Here is a 25924-nt window from a genome sequence, read left to right as displayed (position 1 = left end):
CTAGCATAAACCTAAGGTTTCGGTTTGTGAGTAGCAGAGCTTGTCAAGCATCACTGATTTCACATGCAATGTCCTAGAAAAAAAAAAAGGACAAGAAAGGGAAACCAATCTTTCATCATGTAATATAAATAATTCTCATTTATCTAAATGTACACATCTTTCTTAACTTGTTCTTCATTTCTCTTCACATTATCAGTTTCTTTTTTATATAAAACTATCTGCCCATAGTTTTAGGTGATTAGATAACTTGTCTTCCTAAATCCTATGGAATCACAGTCTTTTTGAAAGAAAGGAAATTATTACAGCAATACGGAAATGTGCTAAGCTTCAGGGGTCTCCCTGGTATAACCTTGTATAAATCTATTTTCCATTGTATTCATATATTTTTCATTTTCATTTACTAGTGAAGTCACCAAACACTGTAATGCTCATTAAAGTAAAATCAAATTTAAAGCAAACCACAGCTCATTGTAAAATGTGCAATTGTTAAAGAAAATGGTAAGGTAATCCAAAATACTACAGTTTAAAAGCCATTACTGTTATCCTTTAATTGGATTGCAGTTAATCTACAATTGAATCACCCTTTTTGTTTGGTTTTATTTTCACGTACAGGAGACTCGAATGACTCTAGACTTTAGGGAAAGACTGTTTGGGAGCGAGTCAGTGCTCCTTTGATATTTTACAAACTGTGGATCACAAACAGATTTTTTTCTTTTTGACTCAAACATGAATACTTTGCTTTACACACTCTTTGTCATACAAAACACACTCTTGGCAGTATTGGAAGTGCGAATTATGACCTGGTTCTGCAGTGCGTAAAAGCCAAACCAGATCATCTTCTCATCTTCATGAGTCCCAACAAACGTTCAGAAGACAGTGGCAGCAGCACCAGAGTTTAGAGTACAAACAACACACTCGGAATTGTTTTGGGCTGAATGGCATTTTGCTCCAATAAGATCAATCTGTCTTTTAAAACAAGTACAATGCCACTATAAGTGACTTACAGCAGTATAAAAGCTATTGTCTAATAACCAGTGTATTACAGTGCACTTAATAGATCTAATAAAATGATTTGAACACATATAACCAGTGAAAATCTGGCAGCAGAAGGATGAAGAGTAATCTGATCATATTGATTACAAGAAACCAATTAGACTTGTCATATAAGATTCATCGTCTTTCTGGCACTTCAAAGTGTGCTTAGGGTTGCAAAGGATGGCTTTAGTTCTCTCATTCATTATAACATGTAAAATGTAAAATGTAAAATGTAAAATGTAAAATATATATATATATATATATATATATATATATATATATATATATATATATTTCAATCACTGCACCATTCTTCTGTTTTGTATGAGTTTCAAGCTAAAAGCAATATCATTGTGAATGAGTTGCATTGATTGGACTCGGAGTTCCATAAGGCACTAAGAGAAGGGAGCGGCATCGGCTCTTCCCGTGACCAGTCCAGTCGTGTCGTCATTGCAGATAATCGTGCCATGTCCGCCCGAGAGGATTTGGCTTGGAGCTCAATCCCCGTGATCCTGTCCTTTCATAGATGTTCAGTCACAGTTGTAAGGGACAATGGAAACGTTTCCTAAACCTGTGTCGACATACAGAGCAGAAGCAAACGCAAAGAGTTGAGGTATATAATGATTGGCAGGAAAAAACTTACAAGTACATATGACTCATGTTGGTTGAAAATATGTGACTGTTAAATTGAAAATGTCAACTTAAAAAAAAAAATAAAATCAAAATAAATCTGTGTATTCAAGATTTCAACTTAAACATGCATTTAAAAAATGAGTTGAAGGACTACTTGTCATCCAGCTGAAAAAAAGGCTATTTTTTAAAACTCTATTGCTTTTATTTTTTAAAGCCCCTGAAAACTTGGTTTCAAATCTTCCAAATATTTGTGATTATTAAGCAACAATTGAATAGAAAGTTCCCGGAAAATTATACGTTTTATTTTAACACAGAAAAACTCAGCTTCTTGCGTTCATCAGGACTGTGTGGGTGTGGTTTGATTTGATTTGATTGACAGTGGCGGCAACATAAGCGAACAACCCACCAGCTGTCATAAAGTTTATTCAGCCTTTTCTTTTTCCAGACGAGACCTGCCCACTTGAATCCAATGAGAAGAGTACAGACAAAAAAACACAAACACAGAAGTCTCTCATATAAATGATCTTAATACGTTTTCAGGGCCTTTAAATTACGTTGCTCTGTTGTACAGCTGTACTTCTGTAAACAGACATGTCAAACTTGGTGTTTAACGAGAAACAACAGAACACACGTGATCAATTCAATCAAACACAAAACTTACTAACTTAACAATTTACTTAACAGTGCACTTCTCAAGGTCCCCTTTGTTTAGTTCAAAGCTGTAAAACTGCTGTACAGAGATATTTGTTTAATTCCCACTTACTTCTAGTGGTATTAAAGTGCAAATGAGCTTTCAGTGGAACTATAAGTTTTCCCAGAAAAGAAAAGTTCCTATATGAGCTGTTAAGTGTGTTCTGTGGATTTTATAGAGTAACAGGGACACTGTAGAAATGCTGCTGTTGAACTTTATAAAGGTGTGCTCTTCAACAGTTTTATATTAACAATGTGCAAATAAATATAACTATGTAATGTGACAGGGGTCACTCAGTGTCAAACTCTTTTAGTTTTTTAGCCTCTTTTAGCTCATTGTTTTGGTTTGCTGTCTTGCAGCTTTAAAGTTTAGATTTACTCTTACCGCTCTCCTCATCAGATTCAGCAGACAGTTGTTTTCAGCGCCGAGTTCGAGCTCTAAAAAACGACTGCACACTTCCTGTCCAGCACGAAATGACATATAAAATAAGCGACTAGCTGGTGAACAAAGTTGTGCATTTAGCAACTAAAGAGCCAGATATTTTCCTCAGGAGTTGATGGACACCGAAACAGACTGAATATCGGAATTATCCTGTCCTAAAGCTGTCCGTGTCTGCTGTAAGTCTAAACTGTTTGCGAACACCTTCGCCATATAAACTTTATAAAGCAATAATATGTAAATGTTGTGTTTACAGCTTTGTTAATGCTGTGAACAAAACAAATACAATTCCATTTACCTATATTGCATTGAGTTGGAGGCTGTAATATCTTGTGCAAGTAAAAGCAAAAATATGTGCATGGCTAGACACCATTAGAGCAGCCCGTCCGCACACAGAAAACACCCATATGGGTCGATTATGCAAGCAGCTCATAACGACCCATAATTACGTTTTCTGTTTTTTTTATTTAATTATCGCTAGAGCAAACAAGGTAGTCGGAGAAAACGTATGAGCGTCAATTGCACGTAAGGAGGATGGCTAGGGTGGTGGATGGGTCAAATAAACACAGGACTTTCACTCAGAAGACTAGGGGTTAGGGTCTCGGACTAGCTGAGTTTTAGTCCATGACGCAATGACGTCACGTTACATCCTCCTATTAGTAGTTTTACATGACTCATTTTAAGCCAATCCCTGATGTTTTACTAACCCTAAGTACTTTTTTTGCCTAAACTTAACTAGTTCCATTAATTTGGGGCAACTGACCCTTAAAGATCAGATTACAATCACAGAATAAAACACATTTCTTTTCTCTACAATTCTTATGCACAATAACTCTATACAGCAGTTCTATGATACTGCACACAACATGAGGTTGTGTATCTGGTAACTTGCTAATATCGTGTGTGTACTCTCATGTTGCCCGAGGCATTATCCATGCTGCTATACGTTACAAGGCATAAAAAATATCTCAAAGTTTTGTATTTGAGTGGGCAAGTGTGTTCTGTTGTGCCCAAAATGACAACCATAAACAATTTTACAAGCAGCAGCCACACAGCAAAACACATACAAATGAATTATTCACTCTCACTTATACGACAGGAAGCTAAATGATTCATGTCCCACACTGCCCCGGGGACAGTGTGGACAGTAAGCAGAGGCGACGTACCTCTAGATCTTTACGCTCTCGGTTCCGTATACGTTGTAGCCTTCTCTGTATGTGGCAAAGTTCTGGGTGTTGGTCGGGGGAGCCGGCTTAAAATTCTGGGCATTCTTGGCCAATTTCAGCCGTTTGGTTTCTTGCCGTGATTTATAACAGAACTCTATCAGAGCCACCATCATGGCTAGCCCCAGCCCTCCAACCAGAATATAGAAGACACCAGCCACATTGCTTAGGCTGAGAGCACTTGTCTTGTCCTGGGGGAAAGTGAATAACATAGTTAAAAGATTTGCAGTGGAGCATGAGCAGCAGAACAAAATACAGCCTGTATCCTTCAAACTGAGCCTCACATAGCCTGGACTTAAACTGTTCTTGTACATCATCATACTCTATCTTACTTGTGCTACATATGGCAGATTATGGAGACTAACAGCTACAAACAACCAAAAATTTAAGATGTAATGAGGTGCTACGGCTAGAATTTCGCTGAACTGATTTTCCTATGGATGTCACAAAGTTGAAAGGAACTTTAGACTGCCATAGTCAAACCATTCTCCACTATAAGGAGCAAGAAGCCAACTCTGAATGCTCTATCTGCTGGTGAATGTAGAGCTTTCTTCCCTACACTACATGTATGTAAAATGGCTTCTGCTCTTGACCATGTAAGGAAGCTGGTCAGTATCGCATAGGTCGACAGCTCTGAAAATCCCTATCCTTTTTTTTTAATCCTCTTGGCGACATGTACGTATAACTCTCATGGCAACATTGTCATACAGTACAGTCAATTTCATAATAGATGAATGATAGCTCCATTAAAGTTAAAAAAAGCCCCACTAAAGATCAAACCATTTTGCTGCTGCTTACCTACCAAAAATATTCATTAAAAATTTGTTCATTAGAGTTTTACTATTTGCAGTTTAACCCTATGAGCGTGGAGATATCTTAAAGCTATCTAGCAACCCTAACCTATAATCTGAGATTCTGACTTTATCTCAGAGGGTTAAATAGTGGGTTTATTACATTCTCCAACTTCTTGTAATGTGCAAACAGAGCCTCTAACCTCAACTCCGAGCAGCCACAAGAATTCGAGGACACCTTACGGTGCTCTCGCTGCTTAGAAAAGTTGAATTTGAACTCATCACAATAAGAGGCTATGCTTGTTCATCACACCACAGGAAGCCAAAGAATCTAATAGACACATCTCGATGCAAACTAGTAACAACACAAATAAATCAAATTTTCATTAACAGTTTGGTAAATAGGAACAGCAGCATAATGGTCAAAGTATCATGAATGTCAAGAGTGAAAATGAGCAAAAATAGCATTTTATCAACAACTATTAACTGCTGTGATTCAATTGAAATAGTGTATCTGAAAGGCACTTTCCCCACATTATTATCATTACAGTTTTCACAAAAAAGAGTTCATTTTATATTGCAAAAAATGGCTCATTTCTATGGCAATGACAGAAAAAAATGAATTTGGGGAAGTGTGCCTTGTGTTAAAGCCACTGTGTTAAAACTGTGTTACAGTTTGTGGCAGAAAAACTCAAATACTAAAAAAAAGAAAAAGTATGTGTAGCAAATAAACAAAATGTATACTATAGATGTCAGAGAAGTCTTGTCTTGCATATGAACAGTACGTCAAAATGCAATTTGGAATCAGTACAAAAGACCTGCAGCGACTGACCTTACTTCCAGAGTCCTTGGTTCCACATTCACCCTTATCGTACCACCATTTGTTTTTCAGCTTGTCTAAGATGCCTTGTTCACTGAGTTTCAATACTGCAAGGTTTACAGGAGTTCTTCACGTGGGAAATAACATAAATAACATTATATTATGTTATTTTATGTTATTCAACTTTTAAACTACTACATACTTTACAAAGCGATAAAGCAGGGCTCCTGGCTGTCAACATCACAAAAAGCAGGCATTCTACCTATTACCTTTATAACCCCTAGTCTAAAGCCAGGACCTACCCATATCGCTTTGAGTAATCGGCAGACGCTGTTAACAGGGCGACGAGCAGGTACAGTAAGTACAATCTGCAAGTCTATGAATATCCAAAAGCACCGGGGGTACATTGGTTTGGGGGCAGGAAACGGATCAGAGGGGCTTTCTGAACAGCATTTAACAAGATCAGTCCAACAGGAGCTTTGTCTTAACAAACAGAAAAATCTAAGTGATGGACACTACCTTTCCATTTCCATAATATAAGCTGAATCCTGCAACAGCTAATGCTACTGTCACCAGCATGACAACAATCAATTCTATTATTACAAGTATTACAACCAATTTCATGTCCAAGCAACGATGGCCAAAAGTGAAAGCTTAATTAATTCTTAGGTGTTCTATGCCGACATATCGCCAAGAAACCTTATCTCCCAATTACGCCAGATTAGTGTCAGATGAGCGTGTCCCAACCAAACTGCACAGAGCTGCAGGACTAAGCTCAAAAGTATCAGTGGAATAATTCCTCTCATATTTGCCTGTAGCTGCATAATCTAATGTCTGACACAGCTGTTTCTTGCCGTTTGACGTCCACAGGAAACTACTCTATGTAATCATAAATTATCATAATGTTCTATTGTCTTAAATTACTTTAGGAAAAAAAGCTGGATAAAGATCACATATTGTAGTCATAATATAACAGTGAAACATGTGGGGTTCAGGTCAATCTCTCTGTGTAAAAGTGAAAAGCAAAGAAAAATGCATTGATAAATGAGTGACCTGACTACTCCCTGGGAACAATGTCCCCCAAGGGGACTAAAGCAATGCATAATGCACTGAGAGTAGATTACATCACTGTAAATCCCTCATAGCCAATCTGGAGAAACGGACTGTGAAGACCAGAGCATTGTCTTGAATCGGAGAGACATTGATTAACAATGCAATTACCCTGCAACATGCTCTGTGTCTGAAACTCAATCTAGGCTGCACTGTGTTGTGCCTGAGGGCAAGAAAGAGCTGTGTTAACTGTGTGTGTATGTGTGTGTGAGGGTCTTCATGATTATGTGCATCTCCTGATGTCTGTTGGAACACGGAGCTGTGAGTGGGATGGGGCCAAGTGATGCACTGTTTGGAGCAGAGCGCTCAAGGCCGCTTTATTTCACCTAATCTTTTCCACTGAGTCCTGGGGAGCCAGGAAACAGACAGTACAGTACATACCTGTGCATGATAAAAGATCGATGACAGCACAAGAAACAGATGCCTTTCAAATGGCTCCTGAGCATCAGTAGCACAGGGAGGCCTCCTGATCTCAGTGACTACAGAACATAACAATGTTAGCAATGTAAACATTGAAAAAAGGTGACATTAAAATAATCCCTTTTCAGAAATGAACCACAGGCATTTTGTTGACATTATTTGATCTATGCCTCATGCAGCCTCTTCTGGTGATGCTTTTAAAAAATATGTCTGGCTGCAGCTTAACTGTTCATTGTGGTTTTGGCCAATCCATGACAAATGACATTAATCGTAATGACATAATCTGCAGTCCATGGGACTTCAGCAAGTCTGTAATCTAACCAATGACCTTATAGGTGTATATATATTATCTGTAACCTCGTGGCACATAATCTAAGTAACATTATACTAAATGGTCATGGTTGACTGAAGTTTCACACTTTGCACCATTACTGTAGCTTCCACAATGGAAACAAACATTCATCATTTAACCACAGAAGAAGAGGGAGAGGATCTGATAGTCAAAATGGTCACAGCTGGGTTATTCATGAGTTGGGGTTTGGAACTGCATGTGCTGAAAATCAAACCACAGGTGGTTTATCAGATGACTCATTAAAAAGAAATCTTTGGTCTTTTGTTTAATTAGAATTCTCACGTTTGCCTGCAATGCTTAGTCCCCTCAAGACGCCGCTGTTCCCCTTGCTTTCCTGTCGGCCTCAGCCGTGCAGCCATTTTGAGGTTTGAAGTAGAATTGATCACGTTGGCTTTAAAGCTCATGGGTTCTGGGCCAGTGTCATGGATGTGAAGCAGCTGTGCGGTGAAGTACTGCAAAACCATGTATTTTAGAGGATTAGCAAACTTTTCCAATGTCAAATATTCTATGACTTGCAAACTTAAAGGCCGAGCTCTTCTTGAATTACATGTGTGTGACGTCATCAACAACTGGTTTTTACTCAAACTCTCAAAGCTACCTAGACAAAGTCCTAATATCTGCAACTAGGTGATCTGCCCTACACATGTGAAAGGGTGAATAAACAAAGCTCAACCTTTTACAACTGCAGGGCAGCCACATTCACCTCATAGTCTCCCTTTTTGAGAATATCCAGTAACTTCGAAGAAAACTCCCATCTGCTATAATTCTTATTCTGTGAACATCACAGTCTCAATAACCACAAATATTATTGTTCTGTCGGCTAAGAAAAGGCTCCTTAGTTTGATCTGAGTTGTGAAAGCGTCTGATCAGACTAGCAGTTAATTTGGTAATCTGCCGTGGGGCAGCAGCAGGTTGGTTGGGGCGGACAGTTGGTTTGGTTATGGTTGGGTTGTTATAACAGCCTTGCCGATTACTCTGCACTATGGTACCCGATTGTGGTGACATCGAGGCTGACCTTGGAGTCACCTCCCCCGCTGCCGCACTCTCCCTTGTCGTACCACCATTTGTTTTTCAATTTGTCCAAGAGGCCTTGCTCATTCAGTTTTAAAACTGCCAGGTTAACAGCATTTCTTGAAACGATAAAACATAACTTGTAAGAAAATGCACAGGTCCGTGAGAAATCTAATGCAAAGTAATAATTGTACTAAGCATCAAAATGTAATGGTAGTGAGACTACCACTATCAAAGCAGGGGCTTATGCACAGAATCTGTTAATCAAAATGGTCTAGGAAAGGACAAATTGTTTAAGAATTTAAGGAATATGGAGAGATAAGAAAGGCTCATATAAGGTAAAGACAGTGTTAAATCTTGGAAAAGGTGGCATGAAGGGTTACGTAGTTTAGAACTGAAGTGTGCGGGATGGGGACACTTGTCATTGAGAAGAAAAGTAACAACAACAAACATCATGCAATTAACATTCGTCACAAGTGACAGCGCAGCTTTTAAAGGCTAAATTGAAAAACCATTGAACTGTTAAATTAAAAGTGACAACACAACAGTCAGGTAGGACAGCACACGGGACAGAAGGAGAGATCGAAGGAGAGAGAAAAGCAACGGTAAGAGAGACATACATATGAAATGATCGTTAGCTTTAGAATTATCATCGGGATTTGATTCTTTGACTAGAAATTAGCAACTCTTATGACATATATAATATATATTCATATATATATATATATAAAAAAAACATTTCTTATTGTTTAACCTTTGTATCCAAGTGCATTGAAAGGCATACTACCGTTACCTCTGTGTCCACAACAAAACAAGAAGGGGAAGAGAAGAGAATGACAACAGGGGGACATCAGGGTAGGTGGAATACTATAACAACATGGAGAATATTGTTATATTATTCCACCCACCTTAATGCTGAGCCTTTGGGCGTCGCCACACCGTATCCTTTCGAGTCGAGGTTCCCGCCCACTTTCATGGTGTCGCAGGGCTTCCGCTGCTCGATGTACTCGTTCATGGTGGACTCGAGGAGAAAGGCGAACTTGCCCTTTGACTTTCGTACCCGGGCTACGCCATCGGGTGTGGTCTTAACAAACACTGAGGGTTCAGCGGATTTCATGTATGACCACATCTTCTCATATACTGCTATTTTGGATCGCTGTGCAGAGAAGAAAAAGGAAAAGAGAAGTAGAAAAAGTAAGAAGTAGAAAAATAAAAAATAAAAATCGTAGGCTTTTAATGGAGTTTGTAGGATTTTTGTGCTTAATGATCTCTTTGTTTTAAACTGGCATCATGAAGTATTTATAGACATCTTGGAAAAGTGGCAGTGATATCTTTAAATACTTCCAGAAAATATAGCTGGTGGACTTTTACAAGATCATGAAGTACAAAAATTTACAAAATCCATTTCTCTTCATCAGCATAGATGTACTCTTCAAATATTATGTTACAGCTTGAGGCTCACATTCACTGAATGGGAATGAGGACCACACATCACCTGTATAGTATAATGTCATGCAAATTGGGTTTTAGTAGAAATACTGGTATTCGTGGACTTGGTTATGCAACTTCAATAATTAAACGTTTGTGTCAGTGAAGTGTGTATAATGATGATTTATATGGAAACTTGCAAAAGTTTTGGACCAATCTCTTGGCGAATTTGAGCCTTGGTTTATAGTTTTAATTTAACTTGTAGAACTTATTACAGTCATTCATTTCAACAACACTGTCCATAATGTAACATCTCTCAACTGTGACTCAGAGGCAATGTGCATAAGAAGTAAGAAAAGCGAACAAGAAAGCGGGTTACGCAGACACAAGGCAACTCATCACAAAGTGACACAGATGAGCCTTTTCCCAGCGCCTGGGGTCAGGCTTAGCGAGCCTGTAAAATCTGTGGGAGTTGAGCGCTATCTATAATAAGCATCAATTAAATTATTCAATGCCGCTGGATTTATTTTGGCATAGGCATTTCACACTTTGAACAGATCCTGGTCCAAGCAGCGATGAGCCAGTTCCCGAGTGGCACTGTGTATACTGCAGACTGGATCTCACATAAAAAAGATACTTTCTTTTAGTAAAAGCCAGAGAGAGACAGAGGGGGTTGGATGCCTTTCAAGAACTGGCTGAATCAAAAGATCTACTGTCAACCAAAGGGTTTGTGTATTTAATATGGACAAGCTGTTGATTTACCAGCATCTGTCAGAGATACTTCCCAAGGGCGTTTTTCTTTTAACCTCACAGGGCCACAAGTCATCAGTTGAGCCATAATAAAATGTGAAATGATTAGTCAATGAATTCATTAGTTGATTGACAGAAAAAGAATCAGTCGTTTATCGAGAAAGAAGTGTCTACAGCCACACTAGCAGCTCCGGTGCTTGGAGCACATCAGCATGCTAGCATGCTCACAAAGTCAATGCTAACATGCTAATGCTAGCAGTTATAATGTACCAGTTTCATCTTAGATGTCATCTTAGAATGACATTAGTTTTGCAGGTGTTTGTTAATAAACCAAAGTACTTGACAAAATAAAGTTTGGCCTGATGATGCCAATTTTTAATTACGCCGCAAACATTTGCTGCTTCCAGCTTCACAAATGTTTTTGGACAAAACAAGCGGCTTGAAATCGTCAACTTGGCCTCTGGAAGATTCTAATGTCAATTATTCACTATGTCTGACATTTTATACTTGACTGAAAGAATAATCCACAACTTAATCAATAATGTCAATAATTGTTAGTTGTTACAATTAACAGGCCATTCAGTTAACTAGGAATGCTTAAAAAAAACAGTAAAGATCATGTAACCTATTGTATAAAGCTCTATCATTGAATGTTGAAGATAAGGTACAGTACAGTTAGATAACTGCACATGGATAAATGGAGATAGTCCAGACATACTGATCAGTACACAGACTCACTGTCCTCAATTGGTAAAAGCCCCCTTAACAAGAGCATATCCATCTCTAATGCATTTCTATTAATAAACAAAAGCATTAACCTTGACCCAACGAAAGTGCTTTACTGGCTTTATATTATCATATACAATTTGTTTGCAGGCATCTGACATAGAGCATCAGTCCAAGGGTGAGGATGAGATGAGACAGCAACATAACACAAATTAAAAAGTCTGCATGATGAATGTCCTCAGCTCAGATGAAAAAGCTTTGAAGTTGGGGTGATGGCCATTTTATTCTAATGCAATGGCTGGGGAGGGAGTCACAGTTAGATGTGATGTTTTTGTTGACAATCTTGTTAAATGCGTTCAAGTTGCATGTGTCAGACGTCATGGAAAGGACACTAGTTTAGAAGACAATTTCCCCAAAGACCCGGGGCTCATCTGCTCGGCAGTTGCTCGGCTCCAGAAGCCTTCTCAAATAAAGAGAAAGGAATGGATCTGGGCATTGATTACTGACGACAGAGTGTGCTGCCTCAGTGCTTTATGAAGTCAATTCATCAATATCAGAGCGGGGAAGAAGTGCAACCAAAACTTAAATAAGCCGATTCCACTAAAGTCACCAGTGAGATGCTTAAAGCAGATTCTAATAGAGAAAGAAAACAAGATACAGTGAGAAAGCCTAGCAGGGAAAGAGAGATATTTGATTATGCTGGCACACAAACGTGCATACTCACAAACACACACACACACACACACACACACACACACACACACACACACACACACACACACACACACACACACACAAACATAATACATCAAAAGTCTACTCTCGTCTTTTTTTTAAATGTAATCATTCACACTGTGGTCTATGGTGGTCATTTAAAATTCAATTTGGGAATAATGACTGCAAAAGTCCATCATCAATGAACAGACAATTTGTTGAGCAATTATAGGCTGCCATTAATACAGCTTTATAGGTACATGTGGCTCTCCTTCACACCGTATAATGGCCCTGTTAGAACACACTACTGTATTCTAACTGAGCTCCCAGACAATTAACAGGGAGGGGTTAAATTTGATAGCTATTGTATAAAGCGAAAAGAAAGACGAGTCCATCATGGGAAACTTGCAAACGGCACAATCCTCCTGCTTTAAATGTCTTCAAATTATACTAAAGCAATCATAATGTTGCTCTGTTCATAATGAAGTACCTAAATAGTCAATATCAGCCAACCCTCCTACCTAGGCTACACAGTTACATCATCTGTGTAGGTGTTCACCAGCAAATCTGCTTCCTGCTGCCTTGCAATAGTCATAAAGACAAACTCAGGTCTGTTATTCCAGCCTGGTGACCAAAGATGAGGAATCAAGAGAACAGGACTTGCCTTTAGCAAGATAAGGTCAGTGGGATACCAGAGGAAAACTGGTGGGTGCTTATTATTCTTCTGGGGAGAAGTCTTTTGAATCACCACGTCCAAATCACATGCAGATATTAACGCACAGGCACTCAGGCACAGTAATGCATGCACATACAAATGAAGGTTTCCTCAGAGCAGGGGATAGCAATTACATACAAGCATCGGCCAACATAGCCGGTTATTTCTAGCTTTTTGCAATGGGGGGCCAACATAGTCTATAAGAGCGGTGGAGGCGCAGGTCTGTCATATTTTAGGTTATATTTCTTTTTTCTGAAAGGTATATTATGTAGGAGGTACAGGTAATGCTAACACAGCGTTCAAAGTTGGCTCGTCCTGCCCGGCTCAACGAGAGAGAGAGAGAGAGAGAGTAAATGAAGAGAGAGAGAGAGTAAATGAAGAGAGAGAGCTCAGAACAAATCAGTGAATCAGAGAAATAAGATGTTATTTTCTGATTGTTTCACAGTAGTTGCGTTTTAAAGCACAAATAAACCCAACCATATCTCCGCAGGAAGTAGACGTATTGCTGGATTTTGTGTAAATGCAAAACTTCATCCTGCCTGTGTGTGTGTGTGTGTGTGTGTGGATTAAACTTGTGCGTCAGTATGAGAGGCCATGGGCGTGACTAAGCGGCAGTACCTGGGAATTTGAACAGGCTCTACAACCTGCATGCTGTTATTAGCTGGGGGTTACACACCCACGTGGGGCCCAAAGGCTCTTTGTTGATGCTCACAAATGTCCCATACACAAACAAATAAGAAGTAAAGAGAAAATTCAGGCAGAGGGCAGAGTCTCTGCAGATACAGACACCACCACACACTCCTAGTGGGTCATGATTGAGAGGGACTACATTTGTTTTTTTAGGAAAATACTGCATATTATACCTTTAAACCTGCAATACCTGGGGTCAGCAGAAACAAGCAGTAAAACCTTCAACTTTTAAGTTTAAATGTCAAACTTGTTAGCAAACAGTTGCCCATTTACAGATCCAGCAAATATGGAGTAACACAGCTTTGGAGTTGAGTTTCTTGCCACCTGATGAATCTAATATTCACTCTCTTTTAGCTCTGTTTGACTAACTCCTGAGGGAATATCTGTCTCTTAAGCTCCTAAATGCTGCATTGTGTTCATCAGCTAGCAGCTAATTTTGTAGTGGACAGGTAGCATCAGTTTTTAGAGCTTATTTGTTGAAAAAACAGCTTATACTTAAGTGTTAATAAATGGCTCAAATGCTAACCTTTGTTCTGTGTTGCACCATGAGAGTGAATATTTACCCGATTTGCTAAAGATTTAGCCGTGGAATTAAAACTTTGTTTGAAGTCAAAGGTACTTGTATCATAGACAGTAGAAGAAGTGGATAATATATAGTTTATAATCTACTTATATTATTTATTCTTATTACAAGGTTATGTTGATTGAGGTTTACACCAGTGTTGTGTTGTATTTACTTTTATTGTTAAATATAGTACAGTTAAAAGTTTTGATGCAAACCCTTTATGGTCAACTCAGATATTTTGGTTGGAGGGCCAGATTTGGCCCACATGCTACTATTTGCCTGCATTAAAGGATACAAGTATTACTCTCTTACACTAAGAAAGGCTAGCCCTTGGGCATCTCTTCCCAGTCTAGAGATGAAATGCTTATTGGCCAGAAAAAGTAAAGCCTCTCAAGTCTTCCGTGATGCACTGAAATGGACAGAAGGAAAAGAAAAAAAAGACAAGAGAGATTTGCTTTCCTGTGCTTTCTGAAAGATCATTAGTAAACCTAGAGACTAGAGGTTTTGTTCTTTCTAGAAATCCCCAAAAATGTCATTAAAATGTCTGAGAAGGGACAAGTGATTAACGTCCAAAGTCAAAGCACTTGCCCTCTCCATTCCAAATAACCACTTAATCTGTATTGATTCTCAGTTATGCAGCAATTCCAGACCTCCGTCCACTACCCTTCGAACTGCAGCAGTTTTTTATTCTTCCTTTGGCGTCGCAGGCTGCTTCATTATACCCACATACGCTACACCGCTTGTGTATCTACATGCCATCTCCAAACACCCACCACTACATTTCCTTCTACTTTACTTCCATTTTGTTCGTGGACATCACCACTTCCCCCCAATATCCTGTATGCCATGACTACCTGTATCTCAAGTATGCAGAAATGAAAGTTGAGGCTCTGTGGGTGTACTTTGTCACTGAAGTGCCACATGCTACGCCCTGAATACCAATTGCTCGTCTTTGATGCTTGTTGCTGGACTCAAATAGCTCCTCTCGCGCCTGCTGTTGCTGCTCATCCAAAGTTCGACAAGGCCCTCTGAGGACAGCACATTCCCTCAGAGGTTACGCCTATCTCGCACTAGTCTATCATCACTGTTGTCAGCTTTCTCTTTTATGCAAACAGGCTCTAATCTTTATAGGAGCCTCCCCTTCACTCAGCGCTGTATTGAAACACAAAGTGACAAGAGCTCGGGGAGTTGGGCTACAATGTGCTGCATATGATTGCAGGGCAACCTTAGGATTTCTTGTGTAAATCTCCTTGCCAGCTCCTCTTTGTGCAACCCTGGCCTAATGCAGTTCTGCTCTGCATAAAAAAGCTACTTATTAAACATTGTGTTGGACCATGCAGAAGCTATAGTGTCTGCGCCAACAGCTGAGACGTGAAATTGATTTTCATGCTTAGTAAAATGCATTGGTGACTGAACTCAAGCTGTTGTTCCTTTCTCCACCACACCTGCAGATCAGCAAGATGCACGATGTTTGCCGTTGAGGCTTTGGGGTGATGTATAATCTTTTTTGAGGGGAACAGAAAACAATGCTGCGGTCTCATTTCTCTGCACAATTATCATTCTTTCATTGTTACGCTGTTAAATGAGGTGCATGATGGGACAGCAGTGTGGTTGTCTTTGATGGTCTCACCCCGGTCTTTACACATAATTAAACAGCCACATCAGCCCATTTTATCATCTCAGCCATTATTACCATCCAGCTTCTCCTTCAATGTACAATTCAAAAAATGTAACCGAGCCAAGCCTTTTGATGGTATAAAACCTCATCAAGAGGATAAACATGGCCTCGCTGGTACAACTCATCATTTTATAATCATCCAAAACACAAATATTCAACTGACTGCATGAAAAGAACCATGACAGGAATTAAAATGATGAACCAAATCACAGTGGTGCCGCGGCGCATGACAGCTGCTATGTTGAGGAAGCGCAGCAGAAAAGCTTGAAGCTATGTCCCGCATTGTGTCAAGGTAAAGCGAGAGACAGGCTGGACACAGAGGGGAAGAGGGTGCGCAAACAGGCAGGGCAGTTGTGGATAGAAGAGCCAAGTGCGAGTAGAGCCGCGCTGCCAAGCGCCTAGAGCCATTCAGGCTTCCAATGGGCACGTCAACGGGCTCCCAGCTGTCCTAGTTGGTTGTGAGCAGCAGAATTGGAGGCTTTCTAGGGGCTCTACTCTAACACTTCTCTCTTCGAACATTCCTCTGCAGCTTCTCCTCATTCCCACCACCGAAATGAACACACACACGGCGATGTGAATATTGTCGCTGTTAGGTAATGAGCCGTATAGCCAAACTGTCATTTTTCAGGAGCTAAAAGAACGAATGATCTTAAAACCACAGAAGACTATGAGATAATTTAACTGATTTGAAAACATGAACCATCCAAATGACAGTTAGAAGGTTTTAGAGCTCATTATGACAAGCCATGTTCCTGTTATTGCATCTAATTTTTGTTTCTGCTTAGAAAGGAAGCAGAAAAAAAAAGATATATTTTACAAATATTACTGTGTTTGTTCTACTTGACAGGCAGTTTTACAAAATAAACCAGGTGAAATCATCAAAAAATTAAAGGCCGGGGGGGTTCAGAGATGACATATGTCTTGTTTGAAACTTTGGACTTGATTTAAAATTTCCAGCTGGCTGATGCCGTATGGGTCTAATTAAGCCCGGATGTATTTCCTGAAAAACAGATATGAAACAGAACTTTACCTCCTATTTATTAGTGTGTTTCTTTGCTTGTCAGTCCTCTACAGCTTTAATTAAAAGTCCCTTGGAGTAGCGGTTCACACATGTCAATTTCTATTTGAAGACTTGGGGATGGAACTAGGACACTCATTAAACAGAACACGGGGAAACTGCTACTCCCCGACCACCTCTCGGATTGTTCTACCAGCAGACCCGCTGTGGCTCCATTGTCAGGCTGGAAACCTAATCTGTAATTGGCACCCATCATGTCTGTGACAAAGACATATATTGTATATACACCTGATGAAAGGAAGAGTGATGACAGGCTTTGTGAGGTGCTGTATGGAGAATAGACTGCTGTCATGTATGCCATGTGCCATGTTATTATCTTCACAGTAAACAGCCTTTTATAACCAGCTCCTCAGAAACAAAACTCTTTTAAAATATCAAACTGCAGATGCTATCTTGTCCTTCTTTGTCTGAGAAAAAAACAACATGATTTTCATTTTGCATTTCGTTGTTCTGAGCAACATAACCCAGGGGTAAAACAAATGAATCGCTCTTTCTGCCAACAGGCTGCAGCTGTGAAACATATGAATTGTTTCTCTCCTGCTGATGAGTAATGAGGGTAGCGTAGGATAAAAGACTGTCATATTGCCTTTTCGTCATCACAGATAGAGAGTGCAGTTTCATTAATTCTTTTTCAATTTATTAATCTGCAAATGCAAAAGATTGGATAGCCGATGCAGCCGCTCCGTAAACTAAGACGTCTGTGGATTTTACAGCAGAAGGTTGATCACCTTAATGATATGCAGCAAAGTTTAACTCCTGCGTAGTGAGCATGTGGTTTCCTTCCAGAGACTAATATACTTTCGCTTCAGATTTTACTTAATTTATGACTTAATTGCCAGGCCAGTCCCTGATGCCGACGGACATATTGCTTATTCCATCTGAACTGTCTTTCAGACTGCTCTGTGTGACCTACAGGGCTCTTCTTCATCAGGTCCAATTTGCCAGCCTTGGCCAGCTAGCTAATTATATTTCATGAGCTGACCCTTCTGAGTTTGAGCCTGATGGTGGGTGCTTTGATTAGCCTCCTGTTTTTATCACCTCTGAGTCTTCCACGTTGTTATCACACTTTCTGCTGACAGCCCCAGTGCCTCAAGGTTGCACACTGCAGTTCTGCCGCATAAATTTCACGTTCATGTCATAAGAGTTCAAGAACTGCTTCTCTGTCAACATGCCTCATTTGGAGCAATCTTGTGCGGGTCAAAAGTGCTGTGCTAAAAGTACAAAATGGAAAAGCTGCAAGGAGGAGATTATCAAGGACATTACACAAAGTCGTCAAAAAGCCTGAGTGCAAAATGTACAGGCCTTTGCAATGTTTTGGACATTTGATCTGAAAGCAAAGGAGCCACTGGCAGATTCGTAAGGTGCTGTGTGTGGAAAAAAAACCAGTTTTATGATACTACTTACCCTAAAAAACTCCTTTGTGGAGCCTGAGTCCAGAGTGCCATATGCTATCTCTGTCTGCTTGGCTAAATCTTCGGCACTTTCTATAGGAGAGACCATCCTCTCCACTGTCAAGAAGGCAGCCAGGTTGGCTGTGTAGGAGGAGATGATGATGAGGGTGAAGAACCACCACACACCACCGACGATGCGGCCCGACAGAGACCTGCGAGAGGGGGGTTGATGACAAGGAAACACAAAATGTAATACCAATCAACCTGCTAAGATGCAGTTGAAGAACAGTTGTGTTTAATGTACCTAATTGCACCGGTAATCACAATTTCCTTGTAAATCAACCGGGTGCTGTGTCAGCACTCTAAAACAGCACATTTCCAAAGGAAACTAGCACACGCTGTTTAAAATGTACTTAAATCCAAGTCTGTAATTGGCTGTGAAACAACCAGGGTCAAAGTTCATTTCATAGCCTAAAGAAAGTATTGATGAAACCATTTTAGTGATGATGATGATGATGATGATGTCAGCATACAAACTCAATTATACATATCATAGCTGCAATAAATGTTAAATAGGTTTAGCTTCAAATAATGAACACCTGAAGGAAAGGAAGATGCTGAAGTAACCCTGTGTTCCTATTAAGAACGCATCTCATCACTTGCAGTTCAAAATTCAAGTAGTATTTGTTTCTGTTGTTCTCTGCTGTCTGCTCCTTGTGTCTACTGAAGCTGACCCACCTGGGGGAGATGTCACAGCCCTGCTGCATGAAGGCGCCCAGTGAGAACCAGAGGGAATTGAAGATGCCAAAGTCGTTGGGAGGATCGGGGGGCGTCTGGGGGTCTTTGGTCTCGTCCTGTTCATCCAGGTTCCACTCATAAGGACTGAACCGACTGACCAGGAACAGGACCACGCTCACCCCAATATAGGCAAACACTATACACATCCAGATCTCATAGGCCAGCGGGTCCAGGAAGGAGAAAACGCCAGGCTTGGACTTTTGCGGCTTCTTTATCATAATGGAGATGCCCAAGCTCATAAAGGGCTTGGAAAAGTCTATCACCTCCTCTCGAACCAGAGTAATGGTAAGAGGTGCAACAGCTATATCTGCTCTCTGGAAACAGGCACATGCACAGCAAGCATTAGTCAGGAACTGCATACAGAAACAGGTCATTTGTATGTATGTGTTATGAATGACTGGAGCTGGAGAAAAAAGAGAAAACAATGTTGTTATTACACATTTTACACACAAATATAAGAACCGGCTGAGACACAGGCTGGAAAAAAAAAACACACACACACACACACACACACAGGAAAAGCAGAGTAGCATTTGCAGAGGGTTACGACCTGGGATGTAATACATCAGAAATTCAAACTGTAAAGTTAATCTGATTTTTTACTGACATTTTGTCCCATTTGGAGGTAAGAGGAGAAAAAGTTCATGAGGGCCCTTCGAGACATTCAGGGAGACAGCTTGGAAAAAAAATCCACGAGGCAGATAGATGTTTGAGTCATGTTTTAAAATGCTTCCTTAATCACGACCTCAGGAGGAAAACAAATGTGCAATAAAACATGCAATTTTATACCACATTATGAGACTAGCTGCTTCAATAATGGAATGGTTCACATTGAAATTGCATATTAAAGAAGTAGTGAGTTGCCAGATGTCTTTAAACAACAGGATGTGCAGAAGCGGGGTTGCTGTATACAAAACAAATCAGCAAGCCCTGGCTGTGTAAACATCACATGCCATTCAGTATCCAGGATTTCCCAAACATGGCTTATTCTGGCACTAGCTTTATTTATTTTTTTATTTTCCAAGCTGTTTCTCTTTATCTCCCTCCTTTGCTCTGCTGCTTCAATCACATCATCAAAACACATCCACGGAGGTGGTGCTGCCTTTTTAGGAATCACAATGGGTTTCTTTGTAAAAGCAGAAGAAAATAATGAATCACATTAGAAAGTGTGTATGTGATTAATTAAATAACTGCTCCTCTTCAAAGGAGGAAAATTCTTGGTATTGTGCTGTATTGTCTTTTTATGTCGAAACTGAGAAAACATTGGATTGAAGCAGCGTGAGTCAGAAAATGTTTCTTACAAGGTCAAACTAGGAGCAGCACCGATAGACCCAATAAACATGGCTGTTTTCTTTTCCCTGTCAACACAACACTGTGAAGGGGCTATAACCATTTAATCCTCGTGCAGGCGTAAGCAGCTCTCAATCAATGTTGAGGGAAACAAAGCAATAAAGAGCAGCCTCGGGCCTAACCTTTAAAAGACAACTAAAATCAAATTAATTTACTGGTCAGAAGGTCAGAATGTACAAAACTATTAGTCCCGGCCCACCTGCTTTAAGATTACAGGCCTGGAAAGAGTTGACAGCAACTTGAGTGGGATATTTTTTTTTCACCCTCCATCTGCAGGGAGTGGACTTTTCCCATTTAAAAGATAATTTGGTGTCGATAGCACATCAAACCAAGCAATCTCTCAGGCTGATAGTTGGGAAATTGAACAGATGAGGAAGCCTAACCTCATGCATTTTGTATTTGTCCCCTGTTCAACTACTGTGGCCTCGGAGAAAGGTGAGAAAAGGATGGGGGGGATTTTGGAATGCCTGAGGTGTTGTGAGAGCCTGAGCGCTCTGTCAGATGTAAAACACGGCGTGACCCTCCCCTAATGTGAGAGGTTCAACCTTTACGGAGCATAACACATATGGATCTTGTTGTTTCAAACTGCAAACCACCATTTAGCTGTTGATTTTGTAGCAGATTTTCTCTGCTGTGAATTTACAATGTGGCATATTCATCACACACATCAAACATTGAACATAATTACACAATCACTTCAAAGGCATACAATCTTTCATTCATCAAAGCGATTACAGTGTGTTTGCCATATGGACCCATTGTTTTCATGTACCTACCTCCGTTCGCGACTGTAAGAGAGAGAGAGAGAGAGAGCTTTCTAGGCTAAGCAAGAAGGATTAATTGCAATGAACAGCACTGAGAAATGATTTCATTTTCTCCGTCTCAAGATGATCACCAACTCCCCCAATGCTAGAGGCTGCATTTGACAAATTCACTTACAGCTGAGCTTCCTGAGACAGCATTAGACTTTGAACTGAGTTCACAACGGGTTGGTGATAACCTTAAGACAGAAAAATGAGATCTCCTCTCATGTTGAAGTTCCTTGCAAACTGTCATGTAATCAGCGAAATCGAGGCTCCCAGTACTCACCCCATAGACCAGTTCACCCACCATCCCGTTCCACGTCTTGGTCTCGGGGTCTCGGGCTCCGTACTTCCCATCCATTACTATAGACAGTTTGTACTTAATTCCAACATGTTTGGCAATCTCAGATGCTAAATCGACGCAGTAGCCTTCATATCTGTCATTCCCATCCAGATGCATATAATTTTTCTTGTACATCACATAAGGAGCTTCCTGTTGATTCAAACACACGCTGGTTTATTCACTCCCATGCCCCTAGCACACATTCAGTTATACAGAAATATGCATACATGCACTCACATGTGCCCGTGCACACGCACACGCACACGCACACGCACGCACACACACACACGCACACACACACACACACACACACACACACACACACACACACACTTACTCACTCACTCACTCACTCACAGAGAGATTCAAAATATTATAAGCTGCTATAACCACATCCATGCAGTCATGCATATACAGATGATGCCCCGCTAATGCACAACTATACTCTGATAACAGCAGCATGATCCTGTGGTCACACTGCTTTCATCAGCCGTGGCAGCCAGCAGACACCAAGCCCAATGCACCCAACCCATTTTGAGCCCAATGGTGCAACTCTGTGGAATAATAAAGGAGGGTTGAGGTAAGGAAGTTTGTCATTTATCATAGGAGAAGACACAAGGCCAGAATGAGTTTTAAAGGGCTGGGAGTCATTGGTAGGCAAGGTGTGGGTCAGCTCAGAGGTGGGTGAGGATGGGAATGGGGATGGGTTTCATAAGTAAATGCCAAAGACAGGAGAGGGATCAGACAGTGCCCATAGTATCTCAACATATTCAAGCACACTGCACCAATGCGCAGTTAAAGGCTGTTTCATTCCAAAGAAAAAAGAGCCATTGTGTTGCTATCCAGAAAAATGCAAAGAAATACTCCATAAATAAAATAATTACATCAGGAGAGCAGGAGCGTGCTAGTTTTCCTCTCATTTTCAAAAGGCTGGTGCAGCTCGTCTGTTATCTTACTGAGCACATCATCATTATCAAACAATAGGACTGCTCGGGAGAGCAGGCATTGTCATTGCAGCCACACACAATTAGAGTGCAAGTAGGAGAGCAATGATTTATTTGTTCTGTGCTGAACGTAACCCCTCACCTTGGATCCATTGAGTGTTCCCCTCAAGTTAACACATGTTTACCTCCTGACTGTATTTCTCATCTAGAGATGTTAAATGTTTCCTCTTGCTATAGAGTAACACCAGCTTATGCCTTGGAATACAGATGAAATCTAAGTGTGCATTAATACCAGCGGTCCTTATTCTTTTTCATATCAAATATTTGGTACTGCATAAGGTAATTACAATGCCATTATACAGTCAGCAAATGCATTTACAGTGGAAGCTATCCAATAAGCCTTAAACATTTAGTTGAGTAAATACAGTTGAAAATAAATAAATCTAAGATATTTTGTTTGTTTATCATACTTTGGTCTGGGAAACTTCCCAGAAAAGGATTCCTCCTAAATCACTGACTGGAAGTTATACTTCAACACAGAACACATGTAGGAGCAATACAAAATAGATTGGAGAGGCGATAACAAGGAAAAATAGCACACCTGCTTATCCCTCCTCCAATACTGTTTATTTTGCTTTGCCCAGCTTGAGAAACCATTGCAGTATCATCCTCTAGTCATTCTTCGGCCAGTCTATCCCAAGTGTCATTGAACATTTACTTGATGAGGACAGACAGGTCTACTTACGTATGCGTTTGTATGCTTTTTGTAATTGATGGAGTTAACCATTATCATTGATACCATTATTGTGATGTCACTGCTACGACAGGCCACTGAAGTATGGGAAATCAAAATGCTTTGACACCCACACGGATACAGTTGAAACACTCCCCCATTTCGGACTGACTGTTTCAACATGTAGTGAGTGGATGGAAAGCAACACAAAAAAGATGTGGTTCTACCCGCCCAGGACAGAATGTATCACTCATTGGAATCAACACCATGACCTTGAGTGGCAGAATACGTGAAACATTTAAAACTGCATGGAAAGTGTACCATAATAGTAGTGACCACAATCGTTCGGTTTTCCACTGAGGAGTCGTTGGAGACCTGCGGGTCCATAATATTTACAAATCGTGCGTACTCGTTCCAGTACCCAATCTGCAAAGAGAAAACAGTGGTTAGTGATGGATTCCAACACACTGACGAAACGTAAGTTGAGCATATAGCACGGACAGTTCTATGTGTTTACTGGGAACTGCCATGATGCAGTGCTCATTAAAGCAACACTGCATTTCCCAAGAGGCCTGCTGCCTCTGCCCTAAAGTTCGACCAAAATAGTAGCGAATGAGCAGAATGCTAAAACAGCAGAAGTGGCCCAGCAATCTAAGCATGGAATAAACAGAATTGATATTTCTACATTCATCATGCAGTAAGTGTCATGATCAAAGATATTATGAAGATTGTTTTTTATTATCTACATTCGTTCAAACAACCAAATGTGCAGAAACTGAACTGCATGAGCATACAGCAGACAACTTCACTCCCCCGTGCCCCCCCCACCCCCCCACCCCTTCAGCTTCCCAGGTTTTATGGTAAATAATTGATATTCGGGCCTGTGAACTGCATACACGTTTAATAATTTAGCATAATATTCCAGTGGCTCCACAATTTTTTTTTTCTGCACAGTCCTGCCAATGCAGTTTCTCTGTATTCTGCTGTACAGATGCTTAAGTCAAACCAATGTCAAGTGTTTGTTTGCCCATCTGAAGTAATGGCTGCTCTGGCTCAAGATGAAACGTATTGCATATGTTGCTGCCAATAGTCTAACTGTTGCTGGCTAGGTTCTCCCCCGTCACATCTGGTCGACATTCTTTTTTTTTTTTTTTTGCCTCAGATCTTTAAATGTTTGGGACAGACAGGTGTACAACAGTGCAGAGTTTTTGAACACCAAGTGGAGGCGCTAGAAAGCAGCAGATGTCTCAAACTTCAGCTCCAAACTGTGGTTACAGTTATGGATGGAGTTATTGCCCGACTGGAGAAAGCTCTAAATATTTATTCCCTCGCTTATGTCCGACAGTGATGTTTGAGAAGTGCTGCTCGGGGGGCGAGACTGTGGGGGAGCTGTGTCATAGAGTGCTGCTCCAGAGGCAAAGTCCTGATCTCACCCTGAGCAGCTGAGACAGATATCAGCCCATACATCACTCGTGACAGTCACAGCTAAGAACCTTCATCCTCTAACTGTCAGTGGGGTGACTAGGGCTCCAGGTCCTGACAAACTGCTGCCCCACTTGTCTCATCTTCCCTTGCTCCCTCACTCCCTCACTCCCCCCCCCCCCCACCCCCCCACCCCTTCAGCTTCCCAGGTTTTATGGTAAATAATTGATATTCGGGCCTGTGAACTGCATACACGTTTAATAATTTAGCATAATATTCCAGTGGCTCCACAATTTTTTTTTTCTGCACAGTCCTGCCAATGCAGTTTCTCTGTATTCTGCTGTACAGATGCTTAAGTCAAACCAATGTCAAGTGTTTGTTTGCCCATCTGAAGTAATGGCTGCTCTGGCTCAAGATGAAACGTATTGCATATGTTGCTGCCAATAGTCTAACTGTTGCTGGCTAGGTTCTCCCCCGTCACATCTGGTCGACATTCTTTTTTTTTTTTTTTTGCCTCAGATCTTTAAATGTTTGGGACAGACAGGTGTACAACAGTGCAGAGTTTTTGAACACCAAGTGGAGGCGCTAGAAAGCAGCAGATGTCTCAAACTTCAGCTCCAAACTGTGGTTACAGTTATGGATGGAGTTATTGCCCGACTGGAGAAAGCTCTAAATATTTATTCCCTCGCTTATGTCCGACAGTGATGTTTGAGAAGTGCTGCTCGGGGGGCGAGACTGTGGGGGAGCTGTGTCATAGAGTGCTGCTCCAGAGGCAAAGTCCTGATCTCACCCTGAGCAGCTGAGACAGATATCAGCCCATACATCACTCGTGACAGTCACAGCTAAGAACCTTCATCCTCTAACTGTCAGTGGGGTGACTAGGGCTCCAGGTCCTGACAAACTGCTGCCCCACTTGTCTCATCTTCCCTTGCTCCCTCACTCCCTCACTCCCCGACCTCCTTTCTCCCACTCTCTCTCCATCCTCTCTGTTTGGCTGTTAGGGCTGTGTGATGCTAACTGAAGTGTGGGCTTTAGAGGCCTGGGAGGCAGGCGGCATAATCACACGTCATATCAGACTGAGCCCACACTTATCCAGCTAACGAGAAATTCACTGTCGCTTGGAACTCGGTGAGGTTATGAAATAAAACCAGAGGTCATCATATGGTACCAGTTATAATGTGAATGTACCACTGGGAGCCAGAGGAATTATTGGATCCCCTTTACAGTAATTGGTTATCTGAATGGTATTTACTCTCAGGAAAGGACTGAAAA

The 25924-nt window shown here is 40.8% G+C and overlaps 1 protein-coding gene across 4 annotated transcripts in view; it reads right to left on the bottom strand.

Annotated features, from left to right (window-relative positions):
* Positions 1-1314: 1314 nt before the first annotated feature.
* The window catches only part of LOC116064245 (glutamate receptor 3), a 90900-nt gene continuing 66290 nt past the window's right edge, over positions 1315-25924 (bottom strand). Inside the window, exons 9-16 of one of the 4 annotated variants that reach the window (XM_031319296.2) lie at positions 23552-23656; positions 21497-21703; positions 18998-19371; positions 18273-18471; positions 9433-9680; positions 8529-8643; positions 3964-4211; positions 1315-1606 (exon numbers count right to left, since the gene is read on the bottom strand). In XM_031319296.2, coding sequence (XP_031175156.1) covers positions 3966-4211; positions 8529-8643; positions 9433-9680; positions 18273-18471; positions 18998-19371; positions 21497-21703; positions 23552-23656 — 1494 coding nt within the window. In that variant the 3' untranslated portion in view covers positions 1315-1606; positions 3964-3965. Of the gene's footprint in view, positions 1607-3963; positions 4212-4637; positions 5759-8528; positions 8644-9432; positions 9681-18272; positions 18472-18997; positions 19372-21496; positions 21704-23551; positions 23657-25924 lie in introns of those variants that run through there. The other 3 variants (XM_031319295.2, XR_004108496.2, XM_031319297.2) reach the window with 3 other exon arrangements.

This window comes from Sander lucioperca, chromosome 1, assembly GCF_008315115.2.
Source record: "Sander lucioperca isolate FBNREF2018 chromosome 1, SLUC_FBN_1.2, whole genome shotgun sequence".
Classification (NCBI taxonomy): domain Eukaryota; kingdom Metazoa; phylum Chordata; class Actinopteri; order Perciformes; family Percidae; genus Sander; species Sander lucioperca.
The sequence above is the reverse complement of the archived record's forward strand: the minus strand, read 5'-3'. Positions and strand labels throughout refer to the sequence as shown.